This window comes from Mesoplodon densirostris, chromosome 7 (genome assembly GCF_025265405.1).
Source record: "Mesoplodon densirostris isolate mMesDen1 chromosome 7, mMesDen1 primary haplotype, whole genome shotgun sequence".
NCBI classification, from domain to species: domain Eukaryota; kingdom Metazoa; phylum Chordata; class Mammalia; order Artiodactyla; family Ziphiidae; genus Mesoplodon; species Mesoplodon densirostris.
Window position 1 is genome coordinate 3,809,795 of NC_082667.1, and position 21,838 is coordinate 3,831,632.

Below are 21,838 nucleotides of genomic sequence, written 5' to 3' on the forward strand. Positions count from 1 at the left end.
TCTGCAGTCAGGCAGGGCACCCGCACCCTCTTTGGGAGGCTTAAGTCGAGGGGTCCTGGGGGCGGTGGTGGAACTTTCTGGAGAGCCTGGACAGTGGAGGGAGGTGCGTGGGTCAAGGGCCAGGTGTGTCCAGACCAAGGCTGCAGGACCCCAGGCCGTGCTGGAGGAAGCCAGGCCAGACAGAGGAGGGGTCCAGAGCACATCCCTTGGGGAAGCGTCAGGGGCCTGGGGCGTCTGGTCTACAGCCCAGGAGACCGGGTTGTTGGCACATCCTGGGGGGTGGGTGCCCCTGGAGGGGACAGAAAGGGCGGGTGCAGGGAGGTGGGCTGGGGCTCAGCTGGGCCCACGCGGGGTGAGATGGCTCAGGAAGGAGCGAGTCTGCCCCCCCGAACAACCCCGGCGGGGAGGGGCTGATGACGAAGCACGGCTCCTGGCGCTCGGGGCTCGGGTGGGGCCTGCTCCTCCCAGCGGCCCAGCCCCAGCCCCAGCCCCAGCCTCAGCGCGGGACCCAGAGAGCCCACAGGCCTCGGAAGACCAAGGCCTGAAGAGGAGCTGACTGGTGCCCGCCCCCTGCTGTACCCTGGCCCACCTACAGCCCAGCCTGGCCCAGAGCCTGGCCGCCCCCATTACGGGGTTCCCTTGGGCGCCGGCCCGTTGAATAGCAGCACGCCCGCCCGCGCAATCGTGAGTCCTGAGTACGGACTCCCCAGGGACTCGTCCCGCCCATCCAAGCAGACACCCCACCGGCTTGGCCTCACGTCCACTCTGTGAGGAACGCGTCCCCGGGCCGGGGGCCACTGTGCCCCACTCCCCCGCCCAGGCCCTCCCTCGTGCCCCCTGCAGGCCGCACCGCCTCCCCCCGGGCCACCCTCCACACCCGCTTGGCTTCCCCGGGAGGTGCCCACAGATTCGGGACTCTCAGAGGCCACCAGCCCCTGGGGTAACACCAGGGAAGAGAGATTCCTCCTTCTGGGTGTCCCCCGGGGCCGGCACGCGCCGAGGCTCGGTGCAGACACTGATGTCCAGCCCCCTTGAGTCGGACGTTGACGGGAACCCTGGAGCGTACGAGCCAGGGCTGGGATGTCGAGGGGGACCCGGCCGCCCAGCCCCTGGAGACGAGGCGGGCGCTCCATCCAAGGGGACGAGAGGCAAGGGGGCTTCTGAAAGCAGGGCCGTCCCGCCCAGGGCCCGGGAGTGGAGGAGCCCCTGCCCCACGTCCTGGCCCCTGGGCCTGGTGTGTGCTCAGCCCGTCGCGGTGGGTCCCGCCCGGTCCCGCCCGCCCTCTGGACGTGCCTGGTCCCGGGGATCCTGTTTGCATCTGCCACCGAGGCCAACTCCTGCATTTCTCCACATGCCGTTTTCTCTTGCTGCTGTCTTGGTATGACTGATGCTCCAGACAGAAAGTGGGAAAACAGGAGGAAGCAGCATCCTGCCGGCCCGGGGCTTACAGCGGGGGAGGAGCTGGCCTGGGTGCTGCCGCCCTAGCTTCCGGGCGGGCTGCGCGTCTGCGGTCGGTTCCTTTGCGGGGTTTGGGGCAGGCACAGAACTAACCGAGGCGTCTGATGAGACGGCTGCACCACCGCCTCCCCGCCAAGTGAGTCTTAGCGGGTGGTACCACCGCTCTGGCCTCAACCCCTCGAGGCCCCTAGTGAGCCAGTGGGTGTTTCTCCGAAGAAGCGTCATCTGCAGAGAAGGGTGTCGGTCTGTTCCGTGGCACCCGAGCTCTGCGCCGGGACCCCCTCTGTGCTCTCAAGACGGTCCATGCAGCATCCCCTTTGTCATGGGACCCGCTCTCGGCATCACTGGAACCCTCGGGTTCCATGTAGCCGACGGGCCTGCCCTGCAGCCTGGGACTTGCTGCAGGCTGTCCACACTCTTACCCTGGTCCCCACTCAGCGGCAGCCTCACAAGAGGGCTTTGTAGGCATGTGGTGAACACATGCTCAAACGTGGCACACGCTGCCTCCAGACTCCAGAAGGGCTGCCAGGCCTCATGCATGCATGTGTGCCCATGTGTGTGGAGTCCTAACGTGTTCCAGACTACGGAGGCCCGTGTGTGTGGAGTCCTAACGGGTTCCAGACCACAGAGGCCCAGAGCGTCTCAGAGCTGACAGCCCCTGCGTTTTTGTGGGGTTCACCTCCCACCCTCCCGTTTGTGTGTAAGGCATCGGAAGCACTTGCTGCTTCCTGCTCACCAGACACAGTCCCCACGATGTCACCCGCGCAGGGGCAGCGAGACGCTTCGTGGGAAGTCAGGTTGGTCGGCTCTGCAGCCGTGTTTCAGCAGAGTCAGACCCGGCATAGCCCTGAGGCCAGGCCGTGCGTGTGGGCTGCTGGCGTACTGCCCACGGGATCCAATGACATAACCGTGGCAAGTCCCCAGCACAGGGACACTCCACAGGTGCTCACTTAATGTTCGCTCTGGGTTTGGTTTGCTAGCAACGCTGCGGAGACGGCCTGGCCCCTGTGTTCCAGGAACCACGCCTGGGCCTCTGGGTCCTCGCCTCATGTGGACCTTGGAGCTGGCCCCCCATGCCTCCCTGAGCAGGGGCAGTGAGGAGGAGGATGCGGGGAGGAAGGGCACCATGATATAAGGGCAGCCTGCTTCCCCACTCGGCCTCCATCCAACACTCCTCCACTGCCTTGCCCTGAAATGCAGGATATTCACCTGGAGAAAGACAGCATCATGGGCTGAGAGCCCCCTAAAGCCCCCGAATCATGCCCAGCTCAGCCCCAGCTTTGCCTCCGACACAGGAAGTGATGAATGTCTGGATGCTGGCGGAGGGAGGGACACAGGTAGAGCAGCCGAGAAGGAGAAAAACGGCTGGAGACAAAGCCTGCCCGAGTGAGAGAGGCTGGCCTGCGAGCGTCCCGTGAGAGAAGCCGTTTAGGGGGCGTCGGGGAGGGGGGGGACCCTTTCCTGGAGAGCCGAGCCTCAGCTTTGCCGACACTGATGTCACACGCCCACCCACGTCGTGTCCTCGTGGAGACGGGTGGGACTCGCTCTCCCGGTGCTGCCGCTGGAGCTTCTGGTCTCGAAGCCCCATCCAGGATCACCGTCTCGCTTGGAAAATAGGAAGCTGGAACTTGAACCCGGCGTTCCGACCCCCAGTGTTTTCCCACCTTCCCAAATATTGATTGGGCGCCTGCTGTTGTGCGGTGCCGGGAATCTGTTATCTGTCACGGCCCCCGCCGCCATGCTGCACGCTGAGGTGTGAAGCTCAGCCCAGGTCAGGCCCTCCGTGTGTGCACAGCCACACACCAGCCTGAGTGAACACAGACATATGCCCACGGCACTGCCACGTGCCTCACTGCTCGGTGAGGGCAGGAAGGAAGCGGCCGGCTCTGAGCCCACGCCAGGGTGCTGGATCCTGGGGCTCGCTGGAACAAGGAAGCCCTCCGCCCCCCATCTGGGGCCTTGCGTGCAGCATCTTTAAAGGGGGTGTGACTGGACCACCGCCGCACGTTGCCAGGAGCAACTGTGGCTGCTGAGAGGCGGGCCATGGCATTTGGGGCCACAGCTCCTGACCAGCCTGGGGGCACCTCCTCTTCTCTCAGAGTGGTCCCAGGAGTGATCCGCCTGGTCGGGTAAAGCAGACAGTTACCCTGGAGGAGGGGATGGTGCCTTTCTCCCTCCCCTCTCCGCGTCCCACCACAGTGGTACAGCTGAGGGAATAGCACACGCTCACGGATGCCAAGGGCAAGCTCAGGGCATCCCTGGAAGAACACAGCAGGTGGCTGGCCAGCCTGCGTGGGAGCCTGAGCGGGGGCCATGCCTGGAGCTGGGGGAGGGGCCCAGGTCTGGAGGGACCGCGTTCTAATCAAGAGGAAACAAGATCGGGGTTTGAATAGACCGTGGTTTGAGGCAAGCTAGGAATTAATGAGGCCCCGAACTCCTGCACGTGCTCTCACACCCCCGCAAAGGACACGCGAGACGTGGCTGGCGGTGGCTGCCCTCGGGGAGGGCAATGGCCCGACCGCAGTGGGGGAGTCTGCCCGCTGGCGCCTTGTGAGTTGTGTCCCACGTGCGCCTTTCCCCGTAGAGGGGTTTTCAGGGACCTGATGGGCGACGTCCAGTTAAGGCAGCTGTTGAGGGCCGCACCTGCGCTGCTTTCTCCTGAAGTGTAAACCACCCAAGGCAAAGGGGTGAAAAGCCGGCGGTAACAGGATTTTGGAAGCCTGATGGCACGCAGACTTAGAAACCCCAGAGCGTACGCTCCTGGGCTGCGGTGGGGAGAGCGAGCTGAGGTGGAACTGCCCCGCGGGACCCCCGCAGGCCAAGGCCTGGCAGCACCCGGGTCCTCTGGAGACGGAGGTCACCTGGGGCCCCGTCAGATGAAGGAACCCCAGGGACTCCTCCCAGCGGAGGACCGGAGTGCTGGCAGGGGTCAGAGCGTCTCTGCGCGCCGCCCGGCACTACCTCCAGGGCTCGTTGTCAAGAAGAGGCAAGGGCGAGAGAAGCGTGGTCAGAAGGGGAGGCGGACACACGTGTACACACCCATGCAAGCGCATGTACACGCCTACATACACAGAAATGCACACGTGCACTCGTACACGTGCACACACGCATGTGCATGGACACACGTATACAGGCACACACAGGTATTTTCTCGTTTCTTCTTTTTAATGGAAGGATAATCAACACACAGAAATGTTTTTTTAATTTAATGTTGCCTTGTGGGTAGAGCACACGAAGAGGAAGAAAAGACTTTTCTGAATACAAATTGTTGTAGATTAGATTATGAAATTGGGTGAATACTTCACAATTAAATCGACATTTTAAAAATCAAAACCAAAATAATAGAAATGAACATAACCACAAATTAAACTAATGGCATTAACGGAGAAATTCTTTCAAGTGACAGTCTGTATCGCTGCACGCTGAAATCTTACGCTCTTTTCAGTAATTATATTGTTAGTAACGGTAATGATACTATTAGCCTGAAACTATCTAATGATTGTAATGATAGATATGATAGAAGATAGATAAATGATAGGTAGATAGATAGATAATAGGTGGTAGATGGACAGATAGACAGATAGGCAATATGTGATGGATGGGTGGATGGATGGACGGACAGACAGAAAGACAGATAATAGGGCAAGAAAATAAGTCATTACCTTAATGTCAGTCCTTAGGAACCCAGATTTTTAGCACAGAGAAAGGGATACAGATATAAAATCAAAGAAGGAAAACGCCTGCTATTCTAAATTTCAGCTAAAATTATCTATAAACTCCCAAGGAGCCTTGAACACGTTGTGTCACCAGCAAGCAAGGACGGTATTGAAGACGTTCACAGTCACATAAAAAGGTCTCAGGAGTGGCTGTGAAGGGGCCCCACTGAGCACATGTGGGATAATGGAGCATAAAAGGAACAGGAGCCCAGGGCCTCTTGCTGGGCCAGAGAGAAAGGAAACGGTGAAAAAACAGAGGAAGGAGGCAGGCCTCAGGGACACAGCAGCTCCCAACCGCGCGAGCCGGAGCAATCTGAGTGACCAAGTAAAGCAGTACTGGGTGCTAATCCACGAGTCCTGCTGATAGAAATAAACAACGGAATAATGCACAAGGAGAAGAGACAACTCTCCCTGCAGAAGAATCCCTAAAACTGATGTGGACAGTCAGCCCTCAAAGAGACGGGCCTTAACTGCCCACCCCTTGGGGGGTGGCTGTGCACGGCGACTTCCTTCCAAAGAGGACCGGGTGGGAAGGAGGAGAGAGACTAGCTTCACAGGGGACAACCTGACAAGCACCCCTCAGCCAGGTGAGCACGTGCACCAGCGCAGGCATCAGCCGTGTGCCCTGATACGATGGGATGAGAAGGCACTTCCTCCCCATCGTGGGGGAGAGTCCCCAATAGACGGGATAGTCCACAAGACGCCTGACGGGTACTCAAAACCGTCAAGGTCCTCAAAAATGAGGAAAGTCTGAGCTGTCACAGCCCAGAGGAGCCTAAACGTCATGTGTCGTCCTGGGGCAGAAAAGGACATTGGGTAAAAATTAAGGAAATCTGAATAAAATGTGGGCTTTAGTTAATAACAGTGTATCAACATTGGTTCATTGATTGTGACAAATGTACTGTCTTAATGTAACGTGTTCGTAATAGGGGAGACCGGGGGCAGGCATGTGGGAATTCCCCGTGCTATCTTCACAATTTTTCTGTAAATCTATAACTATTCTAAAAATTAAAAGTTAGGGGACTTCCCTGGTGGTGCAGTGGTTAAGAATCCGCCTGCCAATGCAGGGGAAAGGGGTTCGATCCCTGGTCCGGGAAGATGACACATGCTGCAGAGCAACTAAGCCCATGCGCCACAGCTACTGAGCCCGCATGCCCTAGAGCCCACATACTGCAACTACTGAAGCCCGCGTGCCTAGAGCCTGTGATCCACAACAAGAGAAGTCACCACAACGACAAGCCCGCACACTGCAACGAAGAGTACCCCTCAATCGCTGCAACTAGAGAAAGCCCACACACAGCAGTGAAGACCCAACGCAGCCAAAAATAAATATTTTTTTAATTAGACTCCACATATGAGTGCTATCATATATTTATCTTTCTGTCTGACTTCACTTAGTATGATCATCTCTAGGTCCATCCATGTTGCTGCAAGTGGCATTATTTCATTCTCTTTATGGCTGAGTAATATTCCATTGTATATAGGTACCACATCTTCTTTATCCATTCATCTGTTAATGGACATTTAGTTTGCTTCCATTTCTTGGCTACTATAAATGGTGCTGCAGTGAACACTGAGGTGCATGTATTCTTTTGGATTATGGTTTGCTCCGGATATATGCCCAGCAGTGGGATTGCTGGATCCTATGGTAGCTCTGTTTTTAGTTTTTTTAGGACCCTCCATACTGTTCTCCATAGTGGCTGTAACAGTTTACATTCAAGAACGGGTCACTCCTGAAGTTTCATTAATCTGAAAGCTGGTGAATAAAAAGAAAGAATGCAGCATGCCTCTTGCTCTTCTTTTAGAGACTGTCCCTCAGGGCAACCAAATAATTGAGGAGGGCAAGTTTCTCTTTACAAATTATTCCAAATAATAAATGGAGAAGCAACAACAGAAGTAGAATATCACCATTTTACAGCCCCCGAGCAGTAGACGATCCAGGCAGTGACCATCGGTGGCAGCTAAAAATGTTAGTGACCAGCTAACGGGTAGTGGTGACCATGCCTGAACCCACCCATAAATCTTAACATCGCAGAAGGCCACAAGCAGCAGACACTCGGGGGCTCTGACATGGGGACACAGCCCCACCTGTGACGTCCGCCTGCCACAAACCAAACCTGAACCAGGTTCCAGCCTCCAGCCAGCAGCAGATGGCAAAACAGAGGAAAGAGGCACACGGCAAACAAAACCAAGGGGGTGCGATGGCTTTTCTGCTGCAGCAAATGGACTGCGAGGGAATGAAAGAGGAATGGGGAACCCCACAGAGTAAAAAAGACCCATGCCGACAGACACAACGTGTGGCTTGTGTTCAGCTCCTGATTCCAGCGAACCAGCTGTGTGCTTGGGGACAGTTACGAGACAGTCAGGAAAACTCCAGCCTGATGGGAGTATTTCGTGATATGAGGACTGAGAGTTACCTTGTAGGTGTGATCGTGGTATTGTGGCTGTGCGTTTAGTGTGAGACTCTGTCTTTTAACACAAAGCAGCCTGGATTGCTTTCAGGCAGGGTGAGAGAAGGCTGGGACTTGCTCCATGGGGGGCGGTGCGGTGGGGTGCGTAGAGGCACTGGAACTGCTCCAGCCGGTCATGCTGGCGCTGGCTGCCAAGGCCGTGGTTGTCCAGAGTAATGGTCTCTCTGCTCTTGGTTATTTGTGGGACAATCTTCCATAATAAAAAACGGTAGAAATGAGCTTTTTAATTAACTTTTATTTTTAATTTATTTTCTGATAGTTTTAATTTACAGGAAGAAAATAGAGTGAAAAGTACAAGAGTTCCCACATACTCCCTTACCCCTCCCCACCTACCCATTTCCGTATTTTTAACATCTTGTTCTTCCGTGGTACATTCGTTACAATTGATGAACCAATACTGATATAATATTATGCAATACTGATACACTATTATTAACTGAGGTCCACAGTTTACATTAGGGCTCCCTCTTTGCATTGTACATTCTATGGATTTGGACAAATGTATAATGTCATCTGTCCACCATTACAGTATCATATAGAATAAGAATTTCACGGCTCTAAAAATCTCCTGTGCTCCACCTGTTCCTCCCTCCCTCCCCCCAACCCCTGGGAACCACTGATCTTTTTATGGTCTCCATAGTTTTGCTTTTTCCAGAATATCATGTAGTTGGCATCATACAAGGTGTGTCCTTTTCAGATTGGCTTCTTTCACTTAGCAAGGTGCACTTAAGGTTCCCCCATGTCCTTCAGTGGCTTGATAGTCCATTTGTTTTTATCACTGAATAACAGTCCCGTTGTCTGGATGTATCACAGTTTATTTATCCACTCACCTATTGAAAGACATCTTGGTTGTGTCCAAGTTTTGGCGATTATGAATAAAGGTGCTATAAACATCCATGTGCAGGGTTTTGTGTAGACACAGGTTTTCGCTTATTGGGGTGAATGATCACCAAGGAGCCTGATGGCTGAGTCACACGGAAGCAGTATGCTTAGTTTTGTAAGAAATTACCAAACTGTCTACCAAGTGGCTGTACCATTTTAGCGTTTCCACCAGCAACGAATGAGAGTTTCTATTGCTCCACGTCCTCGCCAGCATTTGTTGTTGTCAGTGTTCTGGATTTGGGCTACTCTAGTAGGTGTGTAATGGTATCTCATTGTTGTTTTAATTTGCATTTCCCTAATGACATAGGATATTGATCATCTGTATATCTTTTTTGGTGAGATATCCAGATCTTTTGCCCAATTTTTATTTGGGTTGTTTGTTTTCTTATTGTTGTAAGAGTTCTTTGTGTATTTTGGACGCTGGTCCTTTATCTGATACGTGTTTTGCAAAAATTCTCTCCCCATCTGTGGACTGTCTTCTCATTCTCTTGACAGTGTATTTTGCAGAGCAGTTTTTCATTTTAATGGACTGTTTATCAATTTTTTTCTTTTATGGATAGTGCTTCTGGTGTTTTATCTAAGAAGTCATTGCTAAACTCAAGGTCACCTAAATTTTCTTTTAAATTTTCTTTTACATTATCTTCCAGAAGTCTTATAATCTTGTGTTTTAACCTTTAGGTCTGTGACCCATTTGGGGTTAATTTTTGTGAAAGGTGTAAGGTCTGTGTCTAGTTTTGGGTTTTTTTTTTGCATGTGGCTGTCCCATTGTTCCAGCACCATTGTTGAAAGATATCTTTTGTCCATTGAATTGCCTTTGCTCCTTTGTAAAAGATCAGTTACTGGATTTGTGTGGGTCTATTTCTGGGCTATCTGTTCTATTCCGTTGATCTATTTGTCTATTCTTTCGCCAATACTTGATTAGTGAAGTTCTGTAGTAAGTCTTGACGTCAGGCACCTGGCTTTGTACTGCTTCAGTACTGCATTAACTATTTGGGGTCTTTTGCCTTTCCATATGAAGTTTAGGATCAGTTTGTCAGTATTCACAAAATAACTGGCTGGGACAGAAATCAGCTCTTTAGGGGTCTTCCTTAAATATGACATTGGTGAAAGAATTAATATGAAAGAGAAAGCCCCAAACAAACATACTGTGGAGGAAAAAAAGGAGGAAACAGACTATGCAGGGAGAGTAAGATTATGAAAAGACAGTATTAATATGATCGGTGAGATAAAAGAAGATATTGCATCCTTGCAGTAAGGACAAAACGTTCTTTTTTAAACTAATAGAGAACAAAATAAGAGCTCTTGAAATTAAAAATACAGCAGATATGAACATTTTGATAGACAAATTGAAAGATAAATTGAAAAGAATCTCCCAGAAAGAGATGTGGAAAGTTGGAGAGGAAAGATAATTAGAGGGCCAGCCCAGAAGGTCCACCATGTGCTAAATAAGTGTACCTCAAAGAGAAAATGAGGGACTTCCTTGGCGGTCCAGTGGTTAAAACTCCGTGCTTCCACTGCAGGGGGCGCTGGTTTGATCCCTGGTTGAGGAACTAAGATGCCGCATGCTGCACAGTGAGGGCAAATTTTTTTTAAAAAGAGAGAGAGAGAAAATGAAAGAAAAGAAGTGTTCAGGAAATAACGGAAGGAAACTTTCTAGAATGGAGGAATGCAAGTTTCCTGATGGAAAGGGATTCATGAGTACCCAGTATAAGAGATGAAAACAGAGATACACCAAGGCATATCAGCAAATTTCAGAAAACCTGGACCAAGGAAAATATGTTCCTTCTCTGTCTAGCTGTTTCATCAGTTTGAGACAGGGGCATTAAAATGTCCTACTATGTTTGCAGAGTTGCCTATTTCTTTCATTCTGTCAAATCTGGCTTCATTATATTGAGGCTCTGTTATTAGTTGCATAAATGTTTATGACTGTTATGTCCTTATGAATGACCTCTTGTATCATTATGAAATATCCCATTTTATTTCTGGTAATGCTCTTTTCCTTAAGTCTTTTTTTTTTTTTTTTTTTTTTTTTGCGGTACGCGGGCCTCTCACTGTTGTGGCCTCTCCCGTTGCGGAGCACAGGCTCCGGACGCGCAGGCTCAGCGGCCATGGCTCACGGGCCCAGCCGCTCCGCGGCATGTGGGATCTTCCCGGACCGGGGCACAAACCCGTGTCCCCTGCATCGGCTGGCGGACTCTCAACCACTGCGCCACCAGGGAAGCCCCATGTTTAACTTTTTGAGGAACTGCCAAACTGTTTTGCAAAGTGGATAAAGTCTATTTTGTCAGATATTAATACAGCCACTCCATCTATGGGAAATCCTTTTTCCATTGATTTACTTTCAATCTCTCTGTGTCAAGTGCACAAACAGCATATTTAGGTCTTTTTTTAAATCTGTTTTTATAGCTTCTGCTTTTTAACTGGAGCTTTATCCCATTAATTTCATTATTGACGCTACTCTTCCGTCCACTTAGAACTCACACTGCACACTTCACGTGAAGTATAAAAACTTGGCAGCCGTACAGCTGTATCTGCCTCACTCCTGCCTTCCTTTATGCTACATCTGCCTAAGGTATTGCATCTACTCACATTATAAACCCCACAAAACAATAGCATTTCTGCCTAAAACAGTCGTATCTATTTTTTAATGAGAATGAAAATCATCTTTTATATTTTGCCCAGGCATTTATCATTTCTCACATCCTTCATGCCTTCTAAAGATTCTTCATCATTTTCCTCCAGCTTAAAGAACTTCCTTTAGCATTATTTGCAGTACAGGTCTGCTGGCAACGAATTCTCTTGGTTATCATTTATTTACAAAGGTCTTTATTTTGCCTTCCTTCTTTATATTTTCAGTGGTTATAGAATTCTAGGTTGATGATTATTTTACTTTTACAGTTTTAAAATGCTGTTCCAGGCTCTTCTTGTCTCCATGGTTTCTGATGTGAGGTCCACAATAGTTCAAATCACGGTTCCTATGTAAGTAATATGTCCTTCTCTGGCTGCTTTAAGATTTCTCTGGCTTTCAGCAGATTGACTATCGTGTGCCTAGGCATGATATTCTTGGTATTTATCATACTTGGGAATCACTGAGCTGCTTGAATCTGTACGTTAATGTCCTTCACCTAACTGGGGAACTTCTCAGCCATCCTATTTTCTGACCCCTTGTCTCTCTCTCTTCTGGGCCTCTAATTATCATTATGTTAGACCTTCTGACCTTGTCCCCCAAGTCCTTAACACTGCGTTCACTTCTGAAAATCTTTTCTCTCTTCATATTGGGTAAGTCCTGTTTCTGTACTGAAGTTCACTCTTTACGTTGTCATATCCGTTCTGCTATTAAACCCGTCCAGTGCTTTTTTAAATTTCAGATACTGTATTTTTTTAGCTCTAACATTTCTCATGTTTTTTTTTTCTTTGCTGAGATTTCCTATTTTTCATGCATTAAGAGTGTATTTTCTTTTACCCAGTTGAGTATTGTTATAACAGCTGCTTTAAGGTCCTTGTCTAGTAATCCCAACACCTTGGTCACCTGTGGATTCGTCAGGTAAGTTTGTATTGTATCCTGCATATTGTGAATGTTATGCTGTGGCAACTCTAGATTCTGTTACACTTCTTGCTTGAGTGCTGATGTTTTTGTTTCAGTTGACAACTACCTTGGTTAGACTCAAGCTGCAAACTGTGTAGCCTGCTGTGGCAGCTACTCAAATATCAGTTCCGGTGTTTTAACCTTATCTGCAAGCTATTTTGAGTTGGCCCTGTGCACACACAGTTCAGATGTCAACCACAGACTTGGGAAGAGTTTACACACAGAACACGGAACTACTCTTCTCTGGCTCTCTCCTCTCTGGAATTCTCCCCTCACTTTGGCAGCTGTGGACACAAAGGGCTCTGTCCTCTGATTTCTCAAACCAGAAAGGCTTCGGTTTCTACCAGAGCATCAGGTAACTCACACCACTCTGTGTCCATGGCCCAAAGCTTCCGATTTTCCACTCCCATCCAAAATCTGCCTACCTTTGTTCACGTTCCAGAGCTTTCAGGGAACTGTTTTTGTTGGTTTGGGTTTGAGGATGAGGGAGTATATTCTGTCCAGACTTTACAGTTTTTACCTGCAGAAGAGCTAGTCTTAGGAGCTTACTTTACCTTACCCTCCAACCTCAAATTTTATACCCAGGCAAACTACTATTTAAGTGTGCAGGTAAAGCCATTTAAAATAGACAATGTCTAAAAAAAATCACCTCCCAAACTCCTTTGATTGGAAAACTACTGGAGAACGTCCTCTACCAAAAATGAGGTTCTGAATCAAAGAAATACATACATGTGGTCTAAGATCCAACACAAGACAGAATCAGAAGGAATCCTGAGGGTGACAGTAATGGGGACACAGGCCAACAGAACACTGAACCCACACTGTTAGAGAAGTCTTCAGGAGTGATTTGTTCAAGAAGACAAACTTAACAAGACATCCAATGTACCTGAAGATTTTGAAAAGAGATTTACGTAATTAAGGAAGTGTTTGGACTTGAATTACTGTTAAGTACACAGAAAATTAAACCAGTCTAAAAACACCAGAAAATTATTTCACTCCAGGGGAAACAAGACGCACTGGAAAAGGCAAAGTCATCATAGTATACCATGTGGTTTACCTGTAGACAGATGTTAGTCATGACGTAAACCCTGAAGGTTGATCTGGTTAAAACTACTATGTAACTATCACCTGAGGATGGAAGTCCTGGAAAACTGGTGGTACGGGGGATGCAGAAAAAGAGCTAAATTCGTAGTTCATCAGCCTCAGCTGAGGGTGACTTTGACCTCCCAGAGGACAACTGGCAAATGGCTAGAGACCTTCCTGCTTGTCACTTTGCGGGGGAGTGGATTGCTGGACCTGGTGGGTGGAACGCAGGGATGCTGCTTAACATCCTGCAGTGCATACCCGAGCAAAGAACTGATTGATGGGTCCAGAACTGCAGTAGTGCCATAGCTGAGAATGCTGAGCTAGATCATCATTTCCAGTAGTGGTGTGTCAGCAGATGACATCTAAAATTAAAGAAGCACCAAGTAGCAGCATGGTGAGAGACGCAGTGATGGATATAGAAAGAACCGGTTGAAGGCTTTGGGAATGAGAAGTGGGGCTAGGTGGTGAGGTCCTGTTGGCTTTGTAACAAGCCTTGTAGAATTCTGCCTCTGCCTCCTTAAACTATGTACACATACAAGCTTGCTATTTCAAGTAACAATTTAAGTGGAATTAGAGAATTATTTAGAAGGATACGAAAGCGTGTAAAGGCAGGCAGAAGTTCCCTGAACCAAGGTGGTGGCCAGGCTGGTATTCTTGCCCTCTGCCAGGACGTGGCCATGCTTTACTCCCTGCGTAAATTGCACCGTGTCTGCATCTAAGAATGATGCGATGGAGAGAATGGCACTGTTACAGGTGACTAGATCTGCTCCGAGGCTGTAATCTTCAGGACTCGGCTTAACCTGTAAATGTGGTGGCTGATTAAGGCACCCACCTCCTGGTGGCAGCATGCCAGAATTGTAGGCCCAGTGTGGTGTGTGTGTGTTTTTGGGTTTTTTGTTTTTGTTTTTGTCTTTGAGGGACCATGAAAGTTCAGTGGGCAACTGAAGAAACAGCAAGCATTTAACGTACTCAGTCTCTGAGGGTCCTGTCAGCACATGAGCACTTTGGAGTATGTGCTTTAAGGGTGGTAGCTGGCTCCACAGTCCCGTTCTGGCTACACTGAAGCTTCAGTTTGTTCAAAGGCTGGGAAACTGCAGTGCAGCTCTGCTCTTCTGTTCCTCTGTGCTGGAAGGGGGAGGGAGCGGCATGCTCCCATCCTGCCTCGCTGGTCATGGGCTTCCTGATTCCAGGTTGACTTGTGTTGCTGGTGTTTCTGTGCCTTCCCACAGCACAGTCACTTGACACCTCCGTGCTGTCGCTGCTGAAGTGCCACCTGTGCAGCAGCCACGGATCCACAAAAGCCCACGCAGCCCGCGGCTCTGGCCTTGGTGTGCTTCTTGCTCTGGGGGCCGGACTTCATCCAGAGCTTCTTTACTTGCAAAGCGGCGTGTGACCTTAAGTTGGGTGTGGCTGAGGGGAGATGGAAGGGGAAAGAAGAGCACGAGGGGCCCACGGTCAGGGTGGGCTCCGTGGAAGGGGCTGCTACCCACTGTGGGCTTTAGAAGCTGGTCCTTCTGTCTGGAGCAGGTGTCGCGCTCGTCCTTGGGGGGGGTCTTTGAGCCCCTCCCCACGCCTGCACTGGGCCATCACGAATAGCGCAGGGGCTCGCCCGTCGGCGGCAGGGTGCGGTCCTCCTCTTGGTCCGCCCTCCTCGCACCGGGCTGGCCGCCGAGGCCTGAAGGGTGGACGGCCGGGGGCCGTCTGTGCTGCAGACATCTCACCAGGGCCTCGGACAGCTCCGTCCCACACAACCCATGTTGCCGCGTCCCGTGGTTCCAGACCTGACCGGGTCTCCCCACCCCTCCTGCCTCCCTCCGGTCCAAGCGGCCCGTGCTCCCAGCCCGGGTTCTGCCCCACCCCCTCCTCCCATCCCGAGTGACTGGCGCTCCTGAAACATCAACCTGCCGCACCCCTCTCATGCTCAAAACCTAAGGTCTCAGCTGGCACTCAAGGCTCCTCTGATTGGGCCTCTCAGAACCCAGGCTTTTCTTCTACTCTCTCCCCGCTGGGTTCACACTGCTCTGGCCCCCTGGCCGTCTTGCTGTCCCACGAATGTGCCAGGCTCGTGCTCGCCCCTGGCTGCGCCGGATGTCCAGTGCCCCATCACCACAACCCAATGCCTGTGCACAGCGCCCGCCCCTCTCTCTTGCCGGCCGTGCTTTCTCTGGTGGCACTCAGCACAGCTGAGATGACATCTGTTCATTGACTTCCATGCCGTCCAACTCCCCCATGAGAATGTAAGCCCCCGGAGGGTGGGGACGGACCGTCCACCCCCTGTACCTCCTGGATTTAGGGGGCCCTCAGAGCAAGAGTGTGGTGGCTGGAATGAACGAATGAGCACCGCTGTCTTGGCATACCTGTGGGAGGAGAGACGCAGAGGGAGGGAGATCAGTGGGCCTCGGACGGCGTGTCCCGGGTATCTGCGGTCTGGCTGAGTTGGGCCCGTTGCTTCCCCGCTGGCAAGCTCGGGGACAGCCGTGCCCTCTCCCTCCACCGAACTTCTTTACTCCCTGAATTCATCTGGCTCCCTAATCACCCTCTGAGAAAACCAGCGAAAAGGAGAGCCGCTAGGAGTCACTGCAAAGACTGCGGCTGCCGCCCGGAATCAGGCGCATCTCCCCCTCCCAAGCAGCCTCCTGAACCGCCCTTCCCCGGTGGCCAGCTGTCTGGTTTGCCCATCCAGGCCTGAAGGGGTTCCCGGGCCCTGGGAGAGCCGGGGTGAAGCAGACCGAGCTGGCCTGGAAGAGGCCCGCAGAGGTGATGAGATCCGCTCGCCTGGGTCCTGGTCGTCAGAGCCGGGCACCTGGTGCGTCCGCTGGGGTCTGGTTACATGGGGTGCTGGATTTGTGAAGACTCACCAAACCTTGCTGACTCTTCTGTTTGTGGCTACACTGCACTTTGACGGTTTTTAAGGAATCCACAGCAGGAGAAAGAAGTACAGCAAAACGTGGACTGGCGATCGCAAGCCTGGGCAGGGTTTCAGGTGCTTCTTTCAGTTCTCGATCATTAGGGCAGTTTTCTTTCCTCGAAGACAGCGCTTGGAGCCGCCATGGACCCCACCTTCTGTGGGTTCGCTCTCTGTGCCTCCCTCCGTGCCCGGCACTCACCCCAGGAGCTGGGGGGACAGCGGGTGCCAAAGCCCACCTGGGAGGGGATGGGGGCTGGGCCACCAAGGGAGGCTCTCCCCGCTCCGAGCCCAGTCCGCCTTCCTCGCAGCAGCCGCAGGGACGTTCGCTCCCGGAAAGCGGCCCCGGCGGTGACCAGCTCTGGGCTGCAGGAGGCCCGGCCTCACCCTCCAGGCCGCGCGGCTGCTGCTCGGTTTCCCCGAAGGCACCTTGGCCCCCACGGGGCCTGCCCACGTGCGCCCCCCTCCAGGCGGGCGCCAGATCCCATTAGCTCACTGCCCTGCCCTCTCTCCCCGCAGGTTAACGACGAGAACGTTGTGAAGGTCGGCCACCGGCAGGTGGTGAACCTGATCCGCCAGGGGGGGAATCACCTCGTCCTCAAGGTGGTCACAGTGACCAGGAATCTCGACCCGGATGACACGGCCAGGAAGAAAGGTGCCCTCCCAGCCGCCAGCCCTGCCCGAAGGATGGGTGGGGGGCAGGGCTCTTTCCCCCCAGCCCCCTGTGCTCAGGCGCTTGTGAGGGGGGCCCCAATCTCCTGATGCTGGGGGCCGGGGGGGGGGGGTCCCGTTCCCCCTGCCCCAGAGTAGGAAACAAGTCAGAAAGGGAGGTTAGGAGGGGACTCGGGCTTGCCCACAGGGAGGGGCGGCCTCAGGCCAGGGCTGTGCTCAGCAGACAGAGGCCTGGGGGCTCCCGCTCCAAACTGACCTGCATCGGTCACTGTGATGGCATGCAGCCTGGGCCCATGGAACGGAGAGGTCCTCGGGCCCACCCTCCTTCCCAAGGGAGGTCACAGCTGGGGGACACTGGGGCTGAGCAAGGCCTGCAGAGGGGCGCCGGGAGCAGGCCAGAGCCACCCCTCGGCAGGAAAGAGACTGGAGAAGCACGTCGGGACCTCCGGTATTTCAGCACAGCCGTGACCACTGCCAGCTTCCCCACCTCGGGGGAGGCCCCATCTCAGCCTTCCCAGCAGGTCCAGGGGCCCCACCTGCTGTCTGTTCTGGAAGGGGCAGGGGGTGGCGGCACTGGGGCCTGGCTCTCACCTCCCTCCCTCCCGTCTGCCCCCCAAGCTCCTCCACCCCCGAAGCGCGCCCCGACCACGGCCCTCACGCTGCGCTCCAAGTCCATGACCTCGGAGCTGGAGGAGCTCGGTGAGTGCCACGTCCGAGCCGCCCCAGCCCTGCGTCGTCGCCAGCACCCAGCACGCCGGCAGGCCAGCCCCGGCGAAGCCCCAGCCTCTGCATGGCCCTCTGCTTGCTCTCTCGCCCCTCTCCTGGCCCCGACACCCAGAGAGGGGTCAGGAAGCGCCCCCGTGTGCGGTGCTCCCACGCTGGCCCGCTGGGGCCCTGCAGGCTTCGGGGGTGGTTAGTGGTTTCGCCTAACCTCCTTTTGGTTCGTCTAACATTGTTTTGTTTTGAATTTTTGGGCCTCTCACTAGTGGATAAAGGTAAGCTGCCCCACTGTGGCCCCCCTCAAGCAGCCCCCCTGCCATCTAGGGTGCCCCCCCAAATCTTTCCCACTGTGTATGGCTCAGACCAGAAAGCTGTGGCCCTGGCGAGGGGTTGGCGGGCCTGGTGGGCTGCAGGCCAAGTGCAGGGGGTTCCTGGTGCCTTCTCGAAAGGACTGCAGAGGACAGAGGGCTGTGGCCGCTGGACCCCCCCCCCCACGGCCTGGGGAAGGACGCGCAGAGCACCGTGAGCCCTGGGCCTAGTGGCCACGTGGCTGATGGAGAGGGAGGACTCCGGGTGCTGGCCAGACGTCACACTGGGGTGTCACCACGGCGCCCAGGGACTCCTCCAGGAGGAGGTCGCTCTGACCCCACGGGAGGGGACGAGTGGACTGACGGCTTCCTCCGCTGAGGGGGCTCAGTGGGCAGGCAGGGGAAGCATCTGTGAGCTCTGCCCAGGGCACGTTACGGGGGCACAAAACAAATCGTCAGGCCCAGCTGGTCCAGGGGCTGGGAGTCTGAGCATCCTCACTGGTCTGCAGCTTGCTGTCGCTGCCCGCTGGTCCCAGCCTTCGGGGGGAGACCCTTCCCTCCGGGAAAGTACAGAGCGGCCCCTTCTTCCTGGCAGCTCCTTTGGGAGGGTCTCCCACACTCTGTCCTCCCCACGAGGGCCCCCTCGCCTGTCACTGTGTCCGGGGTCTAGAATCTGCAGCTTAGCTGGAGGCCTAGGTCCTCTAGAAAAGGGCAGCACTCCTGTGGGGCTGCCCACCTCCACCCAGAGCCACGCGTTCGCCCAGAGCCCCTTTCCTCTGGCCCCCTCCTTGCCCACACCTTGTCTGTCCAAACAAGACTCTGCAGGAAACGCCCCCTGAACCCCAGGCCTGGCCCAGCCCCTGACGGGGAGGACAGTGTGAATTATCACCCGTTTTTCTCTAAAGTTTACAGGCAGCATGTGCCACGCAGGCTCCTCCAAGGCGCCTGTGGCGGGCTCCCCCCAGGAGAACCCGCGGGCAGGTCACCTTTAAGGGGGTGCAGCTCAGGGCGCTGTGAGGGTCCTTCCTAAGAGCTGCCTCAGCTCACGCGGTCCAGTTTGGCGGGGTGCCAGGAAGGGGTGGGTGCTGAGTGAAAGCCCCTTGTCCCCGCGGGAAGCAGGTTTGCCGGAGAGCAAGTCAGAAAAGGCAGGCCACCTGCCAGCAGGTCCCAGGAGAGCGTAGACAGTGCATCCCTGCCCACCCGCGTGTGCCCCAGAGCCAGGGGTGTGCGCGGTGGGGCAGTCGGCCCCCGAGGCAGCCGCCACCACGGGACTCACGCGCCCCTTTCTGTTTGCAAGCCTCCGTCCGGAAGAAGAAGGGTAAGGGGCGACCCAGTGTCTGTCTCACCCCCGCACGCACGCCTGTGGCCCTCCGCGTCGAGTCCAGACCGTGCCGTGACCTTGTACTGTCTTCTCCCTGCTCGGGGCCCCGGGACACATCCCGTTTCAGTCTGTCACACCTGCCCCGCCCCTCCCGTCTGTGGTGCCCCAGCGTGTTCTGCGTCTCCCCAAGTCGTGTCCACGTCATCGTAACTGTGGGGACCCCGCGCCCTGTCACAGCTGGGCCTGCCCGGGTCGGGGGAGCAGGCAGCCTCCGTGGCTGCTGGCCAGAATGCAGGCCAGCAGGGTCCCTGGCAAGTGGACCCCTGAGCGCCCTCTGCCGTGGGGGGCGGCTGCCACCTCCCTTCAGCTCCAGAAAACCCCCCGCTCTCCAGGAGTCCTGCTCTACACACGCAGGAAGACTGCCCTTGAGCTGGGGGCAGCTGCCAGGCCATGCCGCTCCCTACCCCTGCCCCTGCCCCAGGCCGGCGTGGAGACGGAGGACCCAGCCTCTGTGCCGTGAGCAGCTAAGACACCAGCCGGGCCCCAACCAGCCCCTCCCGCAGCAGTGCCCACATCTGGGGGATCTCTCCCCGAGTGGCTGGAGATGACCACCCCAGCGACTAAAAGCAGCACTGTCAGTTCAGGGGCAGGCGGGGACCCTCCCACAGGCCCGAGGCACTACCCGAAATGCTGAGATGGGGAGGCAGGTCTCGGAACCCAGCAGGGCGGTATCTGGGGGCAGGGTCGCGGGTCCTAGAGCACCGGGAAGCGCCTCCTCTCTCACCCACTGTCTCCCCAGAGGCAGGCTAACCCTCTCAGCCTCTCTGGAGCAGTCCTGGGCCTCCCCCCCTCCCCCAGGGGCTGCCCGGGAAATTCCCAGTGGGCTTTCTAGGACGGGTCTCTGTGTCAACCACGTGATGGATGGCCAGGGCACAGGAAGTTTCCTGGGATTACCTTTCCCTCTGAACCCCCCCCCCCTTCGATCCAAGGCCAACGCCAGCTGGCAGGAACAGCCCCCTCCGTCCACCGTAACTTCCAGAAGAGGCACCGCACCAGGGGCTGCAGGAGCCCCGTGGCCACAACAGGGCTAGCCGTAAAAGTCTGTTGTCAGCGGGGAGCAAGCAGCTCAGACTTGGAGCCGGCCCAGCCTCGGGGGTACCTGTGGCCTGCCCCCACCCGCCCCCAGGGGCCCCAGCAGCCAAACACCCCGGGCTGTGACAAAAGGACAGAAGTCGTGTTCCGCACGGCCAGCCTGGGCCAGGGCAGAGTCGCACAGAGGACAGGCCAGAGTCCCGGAGAGGGGGACCCACCTTCCTTCGGAGAGTGGAGAAAACTGGATGCGAGTCTGAGCTCAGATGCCTCGAGTCTTTCCTGAGGACCTGCTCTGGTCCCCAGACACCATGCTCACAGGCACCAGGGGGCGTGAGGGCCACGCTGGCCCAGGGCAGCTCCAGGCCAGAGCCGGTGGGACCGGCTTCACCACGGCTTCCAGGCCCCGCGGGCCCGTCCCTTGGAAGGTGTGTGACCCACAGGCCAGGGACAGTCTGCTGGGGTCAGACCGCCCGCCCCCATTCCCGCACGGCCTCCTGGGACTATTAAGCAAGAGACGGGCAGCTGGCAACAGCTGCTGCTTTGGCGCGGGCGGCTCATCATCTGTGACGCCAGTGCCGTCGGCGCTTGGCTTTCCTCTTGGAAGCTGTGTCGTGGAGGAAATCCTGTGCCGTGCCCTCTCACCCCGAGACGGGGCGAGGCTGGCCCTGCCCCCCAGAGAGCCTGGCCAAACAAGCTGTTCAAGGTCACAAGGAGGGACAGGCTTCATGGACGCCTCCGGGATTAGGACACATTCCGTGAAGCCGACCGCCCGAACAGCTGAAGGGGCTGTGAATCCCAATTGCCGGACACTTCTGGAGCACCTGGGATGCTCTCCCGACGGTTCTGCGGGGCAGGGGTGCTGGAACCAGCCCGGCACGTGGCCACAGGCAGACGGGCGGTCACAGAGTCTCTGCGGTGGGTGCCCCATTGCCCCCCGGGGAGCAGTGCAGCAGGAAACACGGCCACAGGCTCCTCTCGCAGCCAGGTGTGCCGCGTAAGCCCGGGGGCAGCCTCAGCTTCCCCAGCTCGCCCGATTTCGGGGGTTTCGCGCCACGATTGGATGCCTCCCTCCTGCAAAGCCGGCGACGTCTGCTGGACGAGCTGGGGTCTCTCCCGCGGGAGGGCTCGGACACGCGGTTGACCCTGCCTGTGGTCAGCCGAGGGCCCCGGGTGGGGACTCCGGTGACAGGCAGGGGTCCCCACCTGTGCTCTGGTTCCCGAGACACGTGGCTGCGCGCGACCCACCCATGCTTGACATCCACCACCCGCCCTCCCCACCCAGGAAGGGTGCAGCCTGTGGACGGTGGGCACCAGACTCTTCGTCTGCTTAGAAAGTTAAAACACAGGAGTCACTTCCAGAGCGTTTCCATCAACTCCCTACTAGATTGTTTCTGAAGAGCTGACAGCTTCCCAGTCGGCCTGCAGGACTGCTTTCAGCCTCAGAGCGCTTCATTTTAAGACTGCAGGGGGCTGGACTCACTAATCCTCTTCATCTGGAATCCTTGAATAGAGACGCAACTCCAGGCTCTTACAAACCGTGAATAATCCTTATGAGGCCAGAAAGACAAGCAGGAACCCAGTCTCACAGCTTTTCTTAAAAGCCTTCACGTGCAGGCAAACA

The 21,838-nt window shown here is 55.1% G+C and overlaps 1 protein-coding gene across 2 annotated transcripts in view; it reads left to right on the forward strand.

Annotated features, from left to right (window-relative positions):
- The window catches only part of SHANK2 (SH3 and multiple ankyrin repeat domains 2), a 462,517-nt gene that overhangs the window by 423,085 nt on the left and 17,594 nt on the right, over window positions 1–21,838 (forward strand). For both annotated transcript variants that reach the window (XM_060104098.1, XM_060104099.1), the window contains 4 exons: window positions 16,624–16,759; window positions 17,395–17,475; window positions 17,763–17,771; window positions 19,102–19,122. In XM_060104098.1, coding sequence (XP_059960081.1) covers window positions 16,624–16,759; window positions 17,395–17,475; window positions 17,763–17,771; window positions 19,102–19,122 — 247 coding nt within the window. The remainder of the gene's footprint in view (window positions 1–16,623; window positions 16,760–17,394; window positions 17,476–17,762; window positions 17,772–19,101; window positions 19,123–21,838) is intronic.